Source organism: Fusarium coffeatum (assembly GCF_003316985.1).
Source record: "Fusarium coffeatum strain FIESC_28 chromosome Unknown BRIP53273_contig_268, whole genome shotgun sequence".
In the NCBI taxonomy this organism is placed as follows: Eukaryota; Fungi; Ascomycota; class Sordariomycetes; order Hypocreales; family Nectriaceae; genus Fusarium; species Fusarium coffeatum.
Window position 1 is genome coordinate 1 of NW_022158059.1, and position 13,135 is coordinate 13,135.

The following is a 13,135-nucleotide window of genomic DNA, read 5'->3' on the forward strand; positions in this document are numbered from 1 at the left end:
GTGCTGTCGTAGGTATCCTGCGTTCTGTTAAATGTCAATCATCAATGCTGAAAGAGCAAAAGCTTGTCCGTCGTCGTTAACTAATAGCGAGAACGCAAGGCCGGGGCCATGTTCTCGGCGTTGTTGTGCAAAGCAAACTTCTCGGGAATATCGGGCACCATGGGGATGCCCCTGTGAACACCCGGTACACCGTGAGGCTCTTCTACAGAGATCTTGCGCGAACGCAGGACTCGGGAGTATTGAACCTCTTGCAACGGGGATCTGGACTCATCAGTGCTGTTTCTAGCAGCAGAACCAGGTCGTGAAGCTGGCCCACGTTCAGAGTCGAAAGAGCTCCGACCGCCAGCCCTAGGTAGACGCCCAAGGACGCGGCGGGCAAGATTGTTATAGTCTTTGCCAGCGCCAGATCCATGAGGTCCCGATACACTACGTCGAGAAGAAAGCAGGCTACGACGAGACGCAACGTTTCGCAAGCTTGGCAAGCCAATGTCTCGAGAGGAAGACTTGCGTAGCTTCTTCTTGGGAGTTGGGGGATCGCGAGCCCCACCCTCTGCTTCGTCGTCCGAATTGGAGTCCGCTGCAGCTCGCTTAGTTCCCCTAGATGAGACACTCGCTGGCGACTGAATAGGAGAGGCTGCGCAGGAAGTCGAAGGAGTACCCGTTCTTGAGCCTCTCGTCTGCCGAGGTGGCTGGAGATAATCTCGCGACATTATGCCAGTAGGTACTGCTGGAGCAGGGGCAGCACCGAAGGGAGTCGGCGGTGGTGAAGTGCCTGCCGATAGTGGAGGAGTGAAGAACCCAGATGCAACTAGCTCGTCATAGGTGGCAGCGCCCGGGTTGCCTGGGGGTGACTGCAGTTTGAGAGGGAACCTGGCCTTTGAAGGCGACTTGGGCTCTCCAGGTGGCGTGGGTGGTTTGTGAGTAGGTACTGGAGGAACTGAACCTCCAGGCGTGGGAGCTCGAGACAGAGCATCCATGAGGTTGGCCGGAGGAGCGGCGCATTGCTGGGCTGCTTGTTGAACAGAGCCAGGTGGTGGTTGGCGAGTAGACTGGATAGCGTGAGAAGAGAAAAAGCCAGACGCCATCAGATGGTGATAATTAGCCAATATCTCTTCTCGACTAGGCATGTCGTCCCTCGGGGGGTCGATGGCAGTCTTCATATCTGGCATATCCGTCATCTGGACATCTTCTCTTTCCCTCTCTCTCCCGCGCTGGTCATCCTGATCACGCTTGCGACTCCGCGACCTCTTCCTGGACCCTTTGTCATCTTCGTTGTCCCTCCTAAATCCCAATCGGCCTCGAACTTCATCCCAAACTTGGCCTAGGAGCCTTCCCTTCTTGACCTGTTTGTCAGAGAAGTCATCGCTCATCGGCCGAGCGGTGTTGGATTTGATATGTGTAAGAGCAGGTCGCTCAAGGGCGGCAAGCTCTTCGGGACCCAGAAATTGAACCGGCGGTGCAGCAGAAGTCCTGTCGTTCATAGAGCCTTCTTGAAACCGACTCGCGCTTAACGCGCGGCGAGGCTTCGGCCGACCCATATAGAAGGTTTTGGTTGTGTACGTATGTGTATATGTATGTATGAATGCGATTGTATAATTGCGTATAAGTTGAGTGTGATGTAAGAGCCTAAAGCAGCACGATTACGTTGACGGAAGCGTTGAATGATGGGCTCAAAGTCAACACGACATAACGGCTTTGGGGGGATGGAGGAAAATGTGGCTGATTATAGTAAACAGAACGGTTGGGTGCAGTTTGAATACATCTGCAAAAGTGATAGCGGCGGTAGGACCATGGACGTGGACGTGGACGTGGTTTGTTGATATTGAATCTGGATCGTCCACGTGATTTCACCACGGCAACGAGGAAGGAGCGGGGGATGCAACGTACCTGCAGCGTTAGTGAGGCATTGGCCTTGGAATGGGAAGGAGCGCAGGGATACTCGAATCGCCAACTCCCAAAAGTGGAAATAAAATCGAAGTGAAAAGTACTAAAACGGAGATTAAATTCCCTTTAGTTTTAGACAGAACAATCAATCGTCGATTCCAGTCGTGAATTGGCTGTGAATTAATTAGCATAAGTTTTAAGCATCTAGCTAGAATAACTAATGAATGTTCACTTCTTATTCCCGTCAAGATGTCTGTCTCCCCACTCAATACACATCTACCTCAACCTCAACCTCAACCTCGATTACCTCAATCTCTCATCGTGGTCAATGCTAGATGAAAATGTTTATGAGTGGATCTTGCACAAGTTTTGTCGATCCAGCTATTCTCATCCTCGACATGGATATCTGGTCGAGGGTTTCAGACGGTTCAGGTATTTGTTTTTTTATCCCAAATTGCAGTCTCCAGTTTCATTAAGTTGTCTCTTCTTATGATTCAAAACATTGTGAATTTATGTTGATAACGCCCATAGCTAAATAACAAAACCCATTGTCCGACTTCAAAGCAAGCTTGATAGTTTCAGCATCCATGAGAACCTGAGTGTCAGAATCTCTATCACGGCTTCGTCCTTGGTTCCATACAAAAGACTTGTATCGAGGCCATTTCATTGGCAAGCATCATCGCACAAAGCCCGCTGTTGCTAGCAAACAAAGAGTATTTTAATGACAAACACAAGGCGGATACAAGCACGACAAGATCAAATCAACATGAATAAAAGCATCAATGGAATAGATTCTTCAAAATGAAAGTAGGCCAACAGAAACTGAATAAAGAAAATGATATCGTAGTATGTGATTGTCATTTTGTGATCATAGGAGCCCAAAGTTTTTCCGTGATCCAATACAAATGACGATGCAAAATAATCTTTGATGTCCAAGACAATCCAAGTCTGGTGCCAAGTCAAGTCTTCATTTCCATGACTTGATCTCACATCAATTGCGCCTGAACTCCTAAGCATTGTCGCTCATGCATCTTCCATCATCCCACCGTCCTCCTGTAGATAGGAATACACAACACTAGAACGCCGGTGTGCCTTTCTAGTCAAGTAGTATGAATGTTGATGTTTTAATACTCGTATTTGTTGAATTGGATAAAGAGCAGATCCAACATTCTCGTCTTTTCTAAGAGAACTTGTTGAATTCGATAACATCGATTCGGCCATCGGCTCGGGAGTAAGAGCCATGTTCAGGGCTGTAGCCGCGATGAGTACGGCTGTAGTGAGGGTCCATTTGTCGTTGGCCGTTGTAAAGAGGTCTAGTGCTCTGGGAGAACACGTTCTCGTGCTTGCGCTTACCGCCAACGTTCACAGGAGGGAGTTCAGGGAGAGGGTCAACCTGAGGCTCGATAATCGGCATCGGCTCAACTAGAGCAGAAATCTTCAAGGACCCACGCGATGACTCAGTGTTCATCAATCGGGGAAGAGGAGCAGCAGACGGTGTAGAGGGGTACGATGGTTGCGAGTCTCGACGGTAGTGGCCTTCTGCGGAGTAGACGGATGGGGACGGAGGAACGTAAGTGCTGGTGGATTGTCTGCGGTCATACAAATCGCGGTTGACGGACGGAGCAGGCGAAGGGCATGATGGTGGAATATGACGACTGACGTAGCCATAGGTAGCGTCGTTCTTGGTGTATGGCGATTGGGCGGTGGGAGGGTAAGAGCCATTGGCGGAAACAGGCGTTATTTGCAGGCCAGGCTGATGAGCATATTGTCGAGGTGCCTGATACTTGGAAGCTGATGGATCGCCGAAAGAAAGGTGACGCTGGGCTGAAGGAGCCGGGTCGTAAGAGGGTGGAGGTGGAGGCGGGTATGAGTCCACCATCGAGGGTCGACGAGAAGCATCGGCGTAGGGAGCTCGGTGTTCGCTCGAGTTGCTCTGGGATCGGTTGCGAATTCCGTGGGGAACTTCAGCGGCGGGTGTGACAGTCCTTCGACGACCAAAATCTTCCTCCCGGCGCTCAAACCCATTGTTGCCAGCGTTATTGTTGTTATTATTATTGTTGTTGTTATTGTTGCCGGCGGGCTTGGAGTCACGCTTCCTCATACGAACATCACGGCGAATTCGAACTCGGCAGCCCTGATCGGCAACCGTCTTGCTAAGCTGTGTGCTCTCCATGAGACCGGGGAACTTCTTAGCACTGAAAACCATGAAGGGGTTAGTCTTGATCTCCATGCGGAAGTCAACGCCTGGTGGAAGATCGCCATCGGCAGGCTGAATGTCGAAGTCCTGCTCCTCCTTGGTAGTCTCGAACAAGCTGAAGGTCAAGCGATACAAGCCCTCGTGGCGAACGGAAAGATCGGGGAAAATGAAGTAGCCGGCTTCAGCTGGGCGATCGAGGTAGGCCATGCCAGAGGCGGGTACACCGGTGAGAATAGGCGGGTTGTTGGCAGCGGGAGTCGAGACGCGGCCATGTGCAAGCGGACGAGCATGCTCCAAACTGGCATAAAGGAAGAAATTGGCGTTGTAGTCAAATGTGACGTCTTTGCCTTCTTCGATAGTGGGGCCTTCGATAATTCGGAGCTCGACAACTGGCGGAGGATCAACGGGTCGACGGTCGCTGTTGGCTACAGAAAAAGTCAGTACCAGTAAGAAGAGTGCAAGAATCTTGATGCCACGTGCATCGCATCTTGCTTGTCATCAATCGACTTACCCTTCATACCAGAACCACAGGCTCGAGCTCGCTCTGGTTGTTGCAGGACTGTCATCATGTACCAGAGGCTGCGGTTTCCTCTGGTGACTCGGTGAAGCTTGGCGATAGTTTCGCGAGTAGCGTTCGTGGGGATTGCGGAAGGAGTCGCCATGTTGAGTATTAATGAGGCGCGTAAGAGCGCGCGCCGACGTAAAGAAACGGTTAAGAAATGAAGTTAAGTGAAGCCTTTGAAGCAAAGCGTTGTCAGCAACGGTCGTGCATGCGAAGCAGAAACCCAGTCCGTTGGTATTATTGAGTACCAACGGTAAGGAGGAATTGAAATACCAAAAGGTTTAGGTTTGGCAACTCACCCTCAATATGAGACGTTATTAATTAAGAAATTGTCGGCCAATCGGTTAAGGATAATCTTTTGTCAACTCAAAAACAGACGGAGGGCAACGACTGTAATTGAAGACAAGGAGAGTCGAGTTGAAGAGATGAAAGAGAGGTCTTCAACGCGACATAGGAGGTTTTGGTGTAAAGTGGGAGCAGTAGCAGCAGCAGCAATAAGAGTAGAAGAAGGGGAGAATGAGAAGGGGGAGAAAGAGTGGAAGCGAGAGACCGGGGGCGGAGGCCGTTGAAGAGGAATAGGATAAGGCCCGTAGGCGAGACAAATAGCGTATGTCGCTAACTCTTAGCAGGGAAGGGGACAAAAGAAACAGCCCAGGACCCAGGCCCAGGACAAGCCCTGCCGAACTTGGATAGTGGGAGTGGAGACAGCACAGCAGGATGGATATGTACAGTACAGTACAGATATGGGGAGATAGAGATACACAGCCAGTCGATAGATACAGAGCAAGCAATTCCCGACGGTACTGTGCAGATCTAATGCGATGTTGTGGAAGTCCAGGACAACAACCAGTGGTAGACACAGCGGATAGAGACGTCGATTTGTTTTGATGGCAGATAGACATACATATACAAAATGGCGGAGACGTTTCTAAATATGACGGACGGGAGGCAAGGCTTGAGCTTGGGCTTAGTACATACAGTACTGTACTTGCTGTAATTAAGCTAAACTACTAACATACAAGCATTTCGGACAGTTGAAAAACAGCGAGAGAGCGACATTGGTGATGATCCTAACCATTCAAAACGACGGAAGGGATGGAGAGGGCAGGGATCAAGATATCCGCTGATGAGTGGCTGAATATCTCTAGGTTCTCTTGTCTTGTCTTGGCCCATTCAGGGCTGTCTTTTTTTGATGAACAGATAGATTGCCAGGCCCAGGAGCCTGGCTTTGGTAAGGTCCATGCCATGGAGCTGACTCGGTGCCCGGACCCCCAAAAAGACCCAGAGACAACCGCTGGAACGCCCTGTTAAAAAAGGACCTCACATCATTCCCAGGCATGGGCCAGTGGCTTCGGGGTCCATTCGGTTTTGAGGAGGGGGGTGTTCGTCCACAGCCAAGGAGACGGGACAAGGAAGATCGAGCCAATAGAAAGCTACTGTTGGCTGGTCCAAGTCTCCTCGATCGCGTCCTGGAATTTGGGAACAAAAGAAGCCCAGCCCAGCTCAGACGAGACGGGACGGGAAGGTCCAGCATCCGAGAATAAGTTGAAACTTGAGCGCCAACAAAAGGACAGTTGTTTCTGCAAGTTGAGTATATATCGCAAAACGTCAATTTTCGTGGCACTATTGTAGTGTATTTCATAAACATACAATAGGGACTTTTTGATTAGAGTTCAATTCAAGAAAGCGCCAAGTCTCGTGGGCTTCATGGTGCTAATCCTATTCTATTCTGGTACTGTAACAACAGCTCAGCTGAGAAGGGACAAGACCATCAGCGGCGTTACCGTACTGTGCCAGATCAAATCATCGTTCCATTCCATCCCATCCAAATTCTATTGTTGTGGCAGGGGCAGAGAGAAAAAGATAAAACAGCCGATGCAGGCACAGAAGCATAAGGGAAGGGGCATGAAGATGACTGATGCAAAGATTGCGTATACAGACTTCGGGCTATAGCATTTTTCTTCTCCTTCTCTCTCTTGAGATGGTTGGTTATATCAGACAAAAGTGCTGTTGCAGCGTTACAGCCCGTCTTCGGGAACGGGAATACGTACCGAAAAAGGCCAAGTGCTCCGGGACGACAACAGCACATCTTCATTCTCAGCGGGCAGGGGACTTTAGTCTTGGGCCTATCACAATTGCATCAAAGAGGACGGCACGTTCCCAGCCAAGCTCCCAGCTAAGCGAGGACTGCAGTGGCATCGCCAAGACTCGACATGACTGGTGCTCTAGTAGAAGGGAGGGTCTGTCTATTCTCATCTCAACCAACAGCACAACACAGCAGTGGGGGGGAGGCACGCACGATTCCGTGAGAGAAGTAACGAGAGGCATCTGCTTTCTTTTCTTTTTTTCTGATCGATGTGATAAGAAGAAACCATGCTGCAAATCTTATTCTCACTGTACTGTAGGATATGATATTGATATGTATTGAGAGTGAATGCAGCTGCATAGATCCTGCGGACCGATGCGTTGATGTTATGCACAGACGGGAGCCGAGTTGTGAAAAAGTCTCAGTATCAACGTGCGCCATGTCTCATTATACGACAAGCCCGATATTTTGACATCCAATGCTGATGATACACTTTGATCGCTATGACTCTGGTGATCAGGCTGACTGACAATCTAAGATTATATCTGACATCTCTCTCACTCTTAATTGAAACCACAGGTCTCGTCTGACCTCATCTTCCCAGTCTCCATTCTCTGCGTCATGTCATCTTTCAGCGAGGAAGAGCAGCGAGCACTCAGTCACTTAAAATCGAGTCTTGTCTCATTCAGAGTTAGCGCAAATAAAGTCTCCATACTTATGCGTTAGCGCCGAGCTAAACATGCGGGATGCAGGACCCGGTGCACGGGAACCCTCAAGGATCTCACGACGCTAGGCCCTTTCCGCAACAACGAGCGGGGCTAAGAATGAATGAATTAATGAACGAGTCCTCTTTCCTCACACAGGTCGAGAGTATTGGGTGTACTGTATAAAGATCGTATCTACACTGTATTTTGCAACCGTCTGATATTCGTATTCAGCACCAAACATACATACCTTGAGACAAGACTCTTCTTTATCCATGCCAACATTGGACGAATAACCTTGCACTGGTAGGGTTATTCCACATTTGTGCAGCTATGCAGTGCAATGCATATGCACAAGCGCTGATGCAACAAGCTAGCCAAGCTGAGGAAAAGGAAAGGGAAAAAGAAAGAAGGAAGAGAAGAGCAACAGGGATAAGCCAGCCATCCGAGCCATCACCCGTTAAAGTCTCGACACGTTGAATGACAGCGGGAAAGGTACATGGTGCGATGTGTATGCCCAACTAGGTGGACACGACACGGCCGGCATTTACGTCGCACGTACAACCTTGACCCAAATGCTTGGTCCATGTCTTCTGAATTACGACAGAGAATACCATCCTTGTTTCAAGATTACCCACCACTACCTCACCCATCTTGCCTTACCCTGCCTCGCCTACTCGCCAGCGGTACTGTACCGTACAGGGACAAGATCACTGTAACCGCTGAACGGTTGGCAAAGGAGTGTTTCAGTCACATTGCAACAGCCGACTGGCCCTTGAAGTTCGAAGCCAAGGCTCGGCTCATCTGTCTATCCACTCATACTTTCTGATCGCCTAACTAGATCGCTTAACAGAATACCACGTTCAGGGTCACATTTGCCCGGAGGTGGGCTCCGATACAGTCAACAGAGTCATGTTCCTTGCCGAGATGGACGATTCACAAGTCATGCAATGCAAAAGTCCGTCGTATATCCGTATCGACTGACGGCAGAGCGACAGGCAGAGGCAAAGGCAACGACGTCAGTACTGTTACTGTAGCCACTATGCGCTGACAGTACTGTATTCGCAGATCCGAGCATCGCCTTTCTCTGTCTCCCGATCTGAATCAAAGACAGTCAAACTGCTGTACTGTACACTACTGTATTCTATTGTACAGTTGAAGAGACAATACGATACAGTACCGACTCCTTGGCCACGGGGCATCTTTACAGTTATTGTACAGTAGCGCTAGGACGCTATGCTACGCTGCAAAGGTCTCAGCCTAGTCTGTGCGTCTTTGTTGGTTCGGGTTATAACCTGAGTACGGATACAGTTTCCTACATTACAACATCAGATCATGCTTTTCTGTTTCTCCATCGGCCGCACAGACAAGACCAAAATCCATTTTTCAGGGTTTGGTTTAATTACGTTACAATGTGGGTTTTGGCTTTGACTCGCCCGTCCTTAACCAAGTTAATTAGGAGAATTTATCCATTTTATATCTGATCCGGGGAGCGGCCCGAGCGGGACGAATAGATACATACGTACAGCAATGCCTGGGGTCCATCATTACTGACAACTCTTCTGCAGGTTGTTATTTCTAGAAAATCTGTGGGTTATCATACAGAAAGTGGAATTGTCTGCTACTGTGCCTCTCGTACCGTCACTCTCAACGCCCGCAAAGTCTCAGCTGGTCGGCCACTGAGAGTCTGTGATGCACGTTTGGCTTGATCTGCTGTACGCCACCAACAACAGCATCAGCAGGAGAATGGATCTCCCAGCCTTCTTCTTTTGAATACACGATAGCACTATATCTCTGTATCTGTACAGTACCGTTGGGATACCCGAAAATACGGATCACCGCATTTGGTTGGGTACCTTTACATTTTACACGTACCTGGAAATGTCAACTGTACAGTAGAGAAATACTACGATCCGCATTCCAGTCGTAAACTTTGGCTGAACCAAGTATCAGGTCATCTCCCTAGTTATCGTCGATCGGAGATAGTCTTTACGACTGACATGGTTCCGAAACAGACGTTGAATTATCAGCATGGCACATTGCATAGCAGAAACCAACAGGCTGTCCACCGTTGCGGTATACATACCGTAGGCGTGGATATCCCTTCAAGGCTGAGCTGCAAGTCCGGTATCTTGTTGCAGTAGGCTATTCCAATAAACACTGCCGATATGTTGGTTGGTTGATTGTCTCAAGCATGGCGCGGCACGACACGACGCCATGCGGGCTGACCTCTCGATCGGATTTTCGCCCTCCCTCTTTTCTCCCTTCCCATCTCCTCTCTTTGTTTGTTGAAAGAGGCGAACCCAGGACCAAGGCTCAAGAGCCCAAGCCAAATGCACTGTCTACTGTAGAGGATGCACACAGACCAACTCTTGTCTTCACGTCTGCTTCTTACTCCTGACGCAAGCTCGTCTACGACTTCCCATTACACGCCACAGTCCAATTCTGTGAGACTTGCTTCACAGTACAGTACAGCACTGCTTTCTTTTACCCCTCTTGTGAGAGACACCAAGCGGCTCTTGCTTCTACTGTGTCACGTTAAACTTGGGCTGTCTTGGGTGATGTCTCGCCTGTCATCGAGTAGATTTCCAAGGGAGACAAGAGAGGAGTCAACCCAACCCACGTTCGAACGGCTGTGTTATGCGGCCGTTGACAACTCTCAGCCCGCAGCTTTGCAACTCCTCGCATACTCTGTACTGTGAGGATGCATGTCATGAATTGAGTGGCTTGAGCTTCGGATTTGGCTTGGTTTGTATCGGTACGCCACGTGCTTCCCCCAGACAATTTCTCTGCGTTAATTGTCCAGTAGCGAAGCAACTCTATCTCCTACACATACCGGTGACATGTCAGTGTCAGAACGCCATTCAAGCCACTGGCGTCCTTTCTTGGCCCTCGGTTACAAGGCAATCTCGATGAGTGTTGAGAGAAGAGTCTCGTATCGCATTGAAAGCTCATCCAAACTGCACTTGCTTCTTCCGAGCAGAACAAACCAGGCCTGCCCTAGCGATTTAAGGATTCGGGCTGAAACAGTCTAATGCAAGACTCCTCGTGGTCGGTATACTATGCTTGTTTCCGGGACGCATTTATCTGCTTTCTTCTCTCCTGTCGTGTTCATGTCGAAAAGAAATGCTTATGACTGCTTGACTACGGCTCGCTACATGTTTGCCCATCTGCAAGACGATGTTCAACAACCAAGCCTTTTTCTCTTTCAGGTTCCACTGGTTGGGAGAGAAACATTGGACTCGCATATGGCATGTTGCACACTGTGAGAGTGAGACATGAGAATGGGCCGATGAGGACGGTACTTGTGCTGCGTCTATCTGTGGGAGTTGCTGGGAGACGTCACTGACAGGTGATACTAGCCTTGAGTGTTACTCCTCCAAGCAATTCCCAGTATTGTTTGCTGTAACTCTGTAACTTGTGAGCAATCAGCTACCAATTCCTCTTGGCAAGTGATTTCTTAGAATGACGTTTAGTTTTTAAACACTCGGTGTGCCTTCTTCGGCCCTCCGCTCGTCTCGCGAAGAGAAACTCACTAGTTGGTTAATGAAGTCACAGTTTCCAGCTTCAACCTTCAGTTCCTGTTAACTAGTCTTAGTTTCCAGTTCTAGTGTTCCCATTCCCACGTGGACTTGACATGACGAGTTTCTTTTTCCTCGGAGCCAATGTCTCAGAGACAAAAGCTGCGTCCCTCGCTGCTGTAGCGCAAGCCACAGCATGTCGACCGACGTAACAGCGCAAGCTTTCTTCAGCTTTAACTCAAGGTTCCTGGACAATACAAAGGCTAATTTAGTGTATCAACGGTGTTTATTGTCGGCTTTCAACGCTATCTAGAGAAGGCAGGTGTTGAAGATGGATTGTTCACTGTAGCGAAAGCGCGAAAAGCGAGAAAAGTACCAGCTCGGAGTGTGACGTTGACTCCGCTGTGCAGGGAGAGAATTGTCTCAGTTGGATTGATGATGAGGACAACATGCATTTGAGGATGTGTGTTGCTCGTGTGAGGAGTTTCTTTGTGAGACATCGGTCATAGATGGCTTTGAGGTACAGGGTAAGTTCAACTTCAAGTTGAAACGGCAACCTACAATGTTTAACCAAGATAAAAGCAGTTGTTACTCCTGATGTCATAGCATAATAATCATCTGTGCGGAGATACTTCCACTGGTATTTATGTTTGTCAAGTGCACAGATGTAGTATACCTAATCAATGTTGAGTGTTGTCACTGAAAGCAAGACATCATCAACAGATTTGGATAATAACAAAATCAATGCAAAAATAATTAGGCATTAACTGAATAAGCCAACAGCAATATCTAATACCTGATGGGTATCCAGCTCCCGTTCAATGAGGGTATCTCAATACACAAATCCAGCATAGACAACTCCAAGCCAGCTTCACCATTACTTCCACCATTATCCAAAGGAGCGTCCTGGTACCAGCCAACCTGGCATCCGCAAACAGATAGCATCCCCGAATGAATCAAGCATGGTTAACTCGTGCCTTAAACAGCAGGCGCAGTAGCTGCAGGAGCTGTAGTTCCAGGAGCAGAAGTTCCAGCACCAGGAGCCCTCTTCTCAGGGAAGACACCACCATGTCCAGCATGAACACGACCGTACTGAGTAAAGTGTAAGTTCAAAGCACCATAGTCCCAGCGCTTGGACAAGACCATGAACGCAAAAGCAAGTCCAGGAATCATGAGCACGTCCAAGATGCCGAAGAAGATGGCCATCTGAGTAACACCGATCTCGTTACCGCCATCAGAAAGACCAAAGGCGACCGGGTAGAGGAGCCAGAGAAGGTTCAACCAGCCTGCCAACATGAGGTAGTCGCGTGATAGACCGAGACGAGAGGCTGAGGCGCGGCCTGGGTGGAGGGTTTGGTAGGCGAGCATGAGCCAGGCGAAGGTGCCGAAGCCGTAGAAGCCCCATTTGTAGGAGGTGACGGTGTATGCGGAGCAGAGGTACGAGATGATCCTATCAACGTTAGCGTCACTGCGTCTGAAAGGATATGAGGAAGAGTGGCTTACCAGATCCAGGCAAGGAAGATGTTGAACAGAATGGTAGCCCAGCTCACACCACTCATGAGACCCAAAGCAAGCAGAACAATAGGGAATGAAACAACCCAGTTGATATACTTTGCAAAGTAGATCTGGTAAGAAACAGCTCGGCCGATGTTCAGCTGCGTAGTAACAATCGAGTATGAGATACCAGAGGCCATGGAGAAGTAGCAGATTGTGCCGACGAAGAGGGCAATGGTGAAGAGGTAGTGGAAGATTCGCTCATTGTTGCGAGGCTTGAAGCTCATGGCAAAATAGACGAGCTATCGTAGTGTTAGTACATGCTGTGTGTGAGAATAGTAGAGAGTATACATACGAAGCTGACGAGGTAGAGGGCAGTTACAGCCCAGAGCCAGTTTGAACCAGCATTGGAGAGACGAGCATCACCTCCTTGGGGATTAACCCTGAGAGAATCGTTTCGTTCGAAGAGGACAGGCATGTTGGAGTATTACTGATGTCCAGTATAGATAGCGAGTAGTGTTGGTGAGTATGTAAGAGCAAATATACTCTGATATCAAGATTCTACACAATAATCTTCCTTGACGAGAATACAGAAACAGTCGAGAACGGGGAAGACGACACTATTATATACACAAAACCACACAGACACCACCATCTCATCTGCAAGCAAACAGCATCCATTCCCAT

At 48.9% G+C, this 13,135-nt stretch overlaps 3 protein-coding genes across 3 annotated transcripts; all 3 read right to left on the reverse strand.

Moving 5' to 3' along the window:
* Positions 1 to 80: 80 nt before the first annotated feature.
* FIESC28_09793 (uncharacterized protein) lies at positions 81 to 1,538 on the reverse strand (the record flags this gene model as incomplete). Its single annotated transcript, XM_031163928.1, has 1 exon — positions 81 to 1,538. The coding sequence occupies one exon, from the start codon at positions 1,536 to 1,538 to the stop codon at positions 81 to 83; it is 1,458 nt and encodes a 485-aa protein (XP_031012011.1).
* Positions 1,539 to 3,064: 1,526 nt separating this feature from the next.
* On the reverse strand, positions 3,065 to 4,743 carry FIESC28_09794 (uncharacterized protein; the record flags this gene model as incomplete). Its single annotated transcript, XM_031163929.1, has 2 exons — positions 3,065 to 4,506; positions 4,593 to 4,743. The coding sequence occupies 2 exons, from the start codon at positions 4,741 to 4,743 to the stop codon at positions 3,065 to 3,067; spliced, it is 1,593 nt and encodes a 530-aa protein (XP_031012012.1).
* Positions 4,744 to 11,932: 7,189 nt separating this feature from the next.
* On the reverse strand, positions 11,933 to 12,926 carry FIESC28_09795 (uncharacterized protein; the record flags this gene model as incomplete). The annotated part of the gene is made up of 3 exons (XM_031163930.1): positions 11,933 to 12,404; positions 12,458 to 12,750; positions 12,804 to 12,926. 3 exons carry the CDS (start codon positions 12,924 to 12,926, stop codon positions 11,933 to 11,935), a joined length of 888 nt encoding a protein of 295 aa, XP_031012013.1.
* Between the last annotated feature and the right edge of the window lie 209 nt (positions 12,927 to 13,135).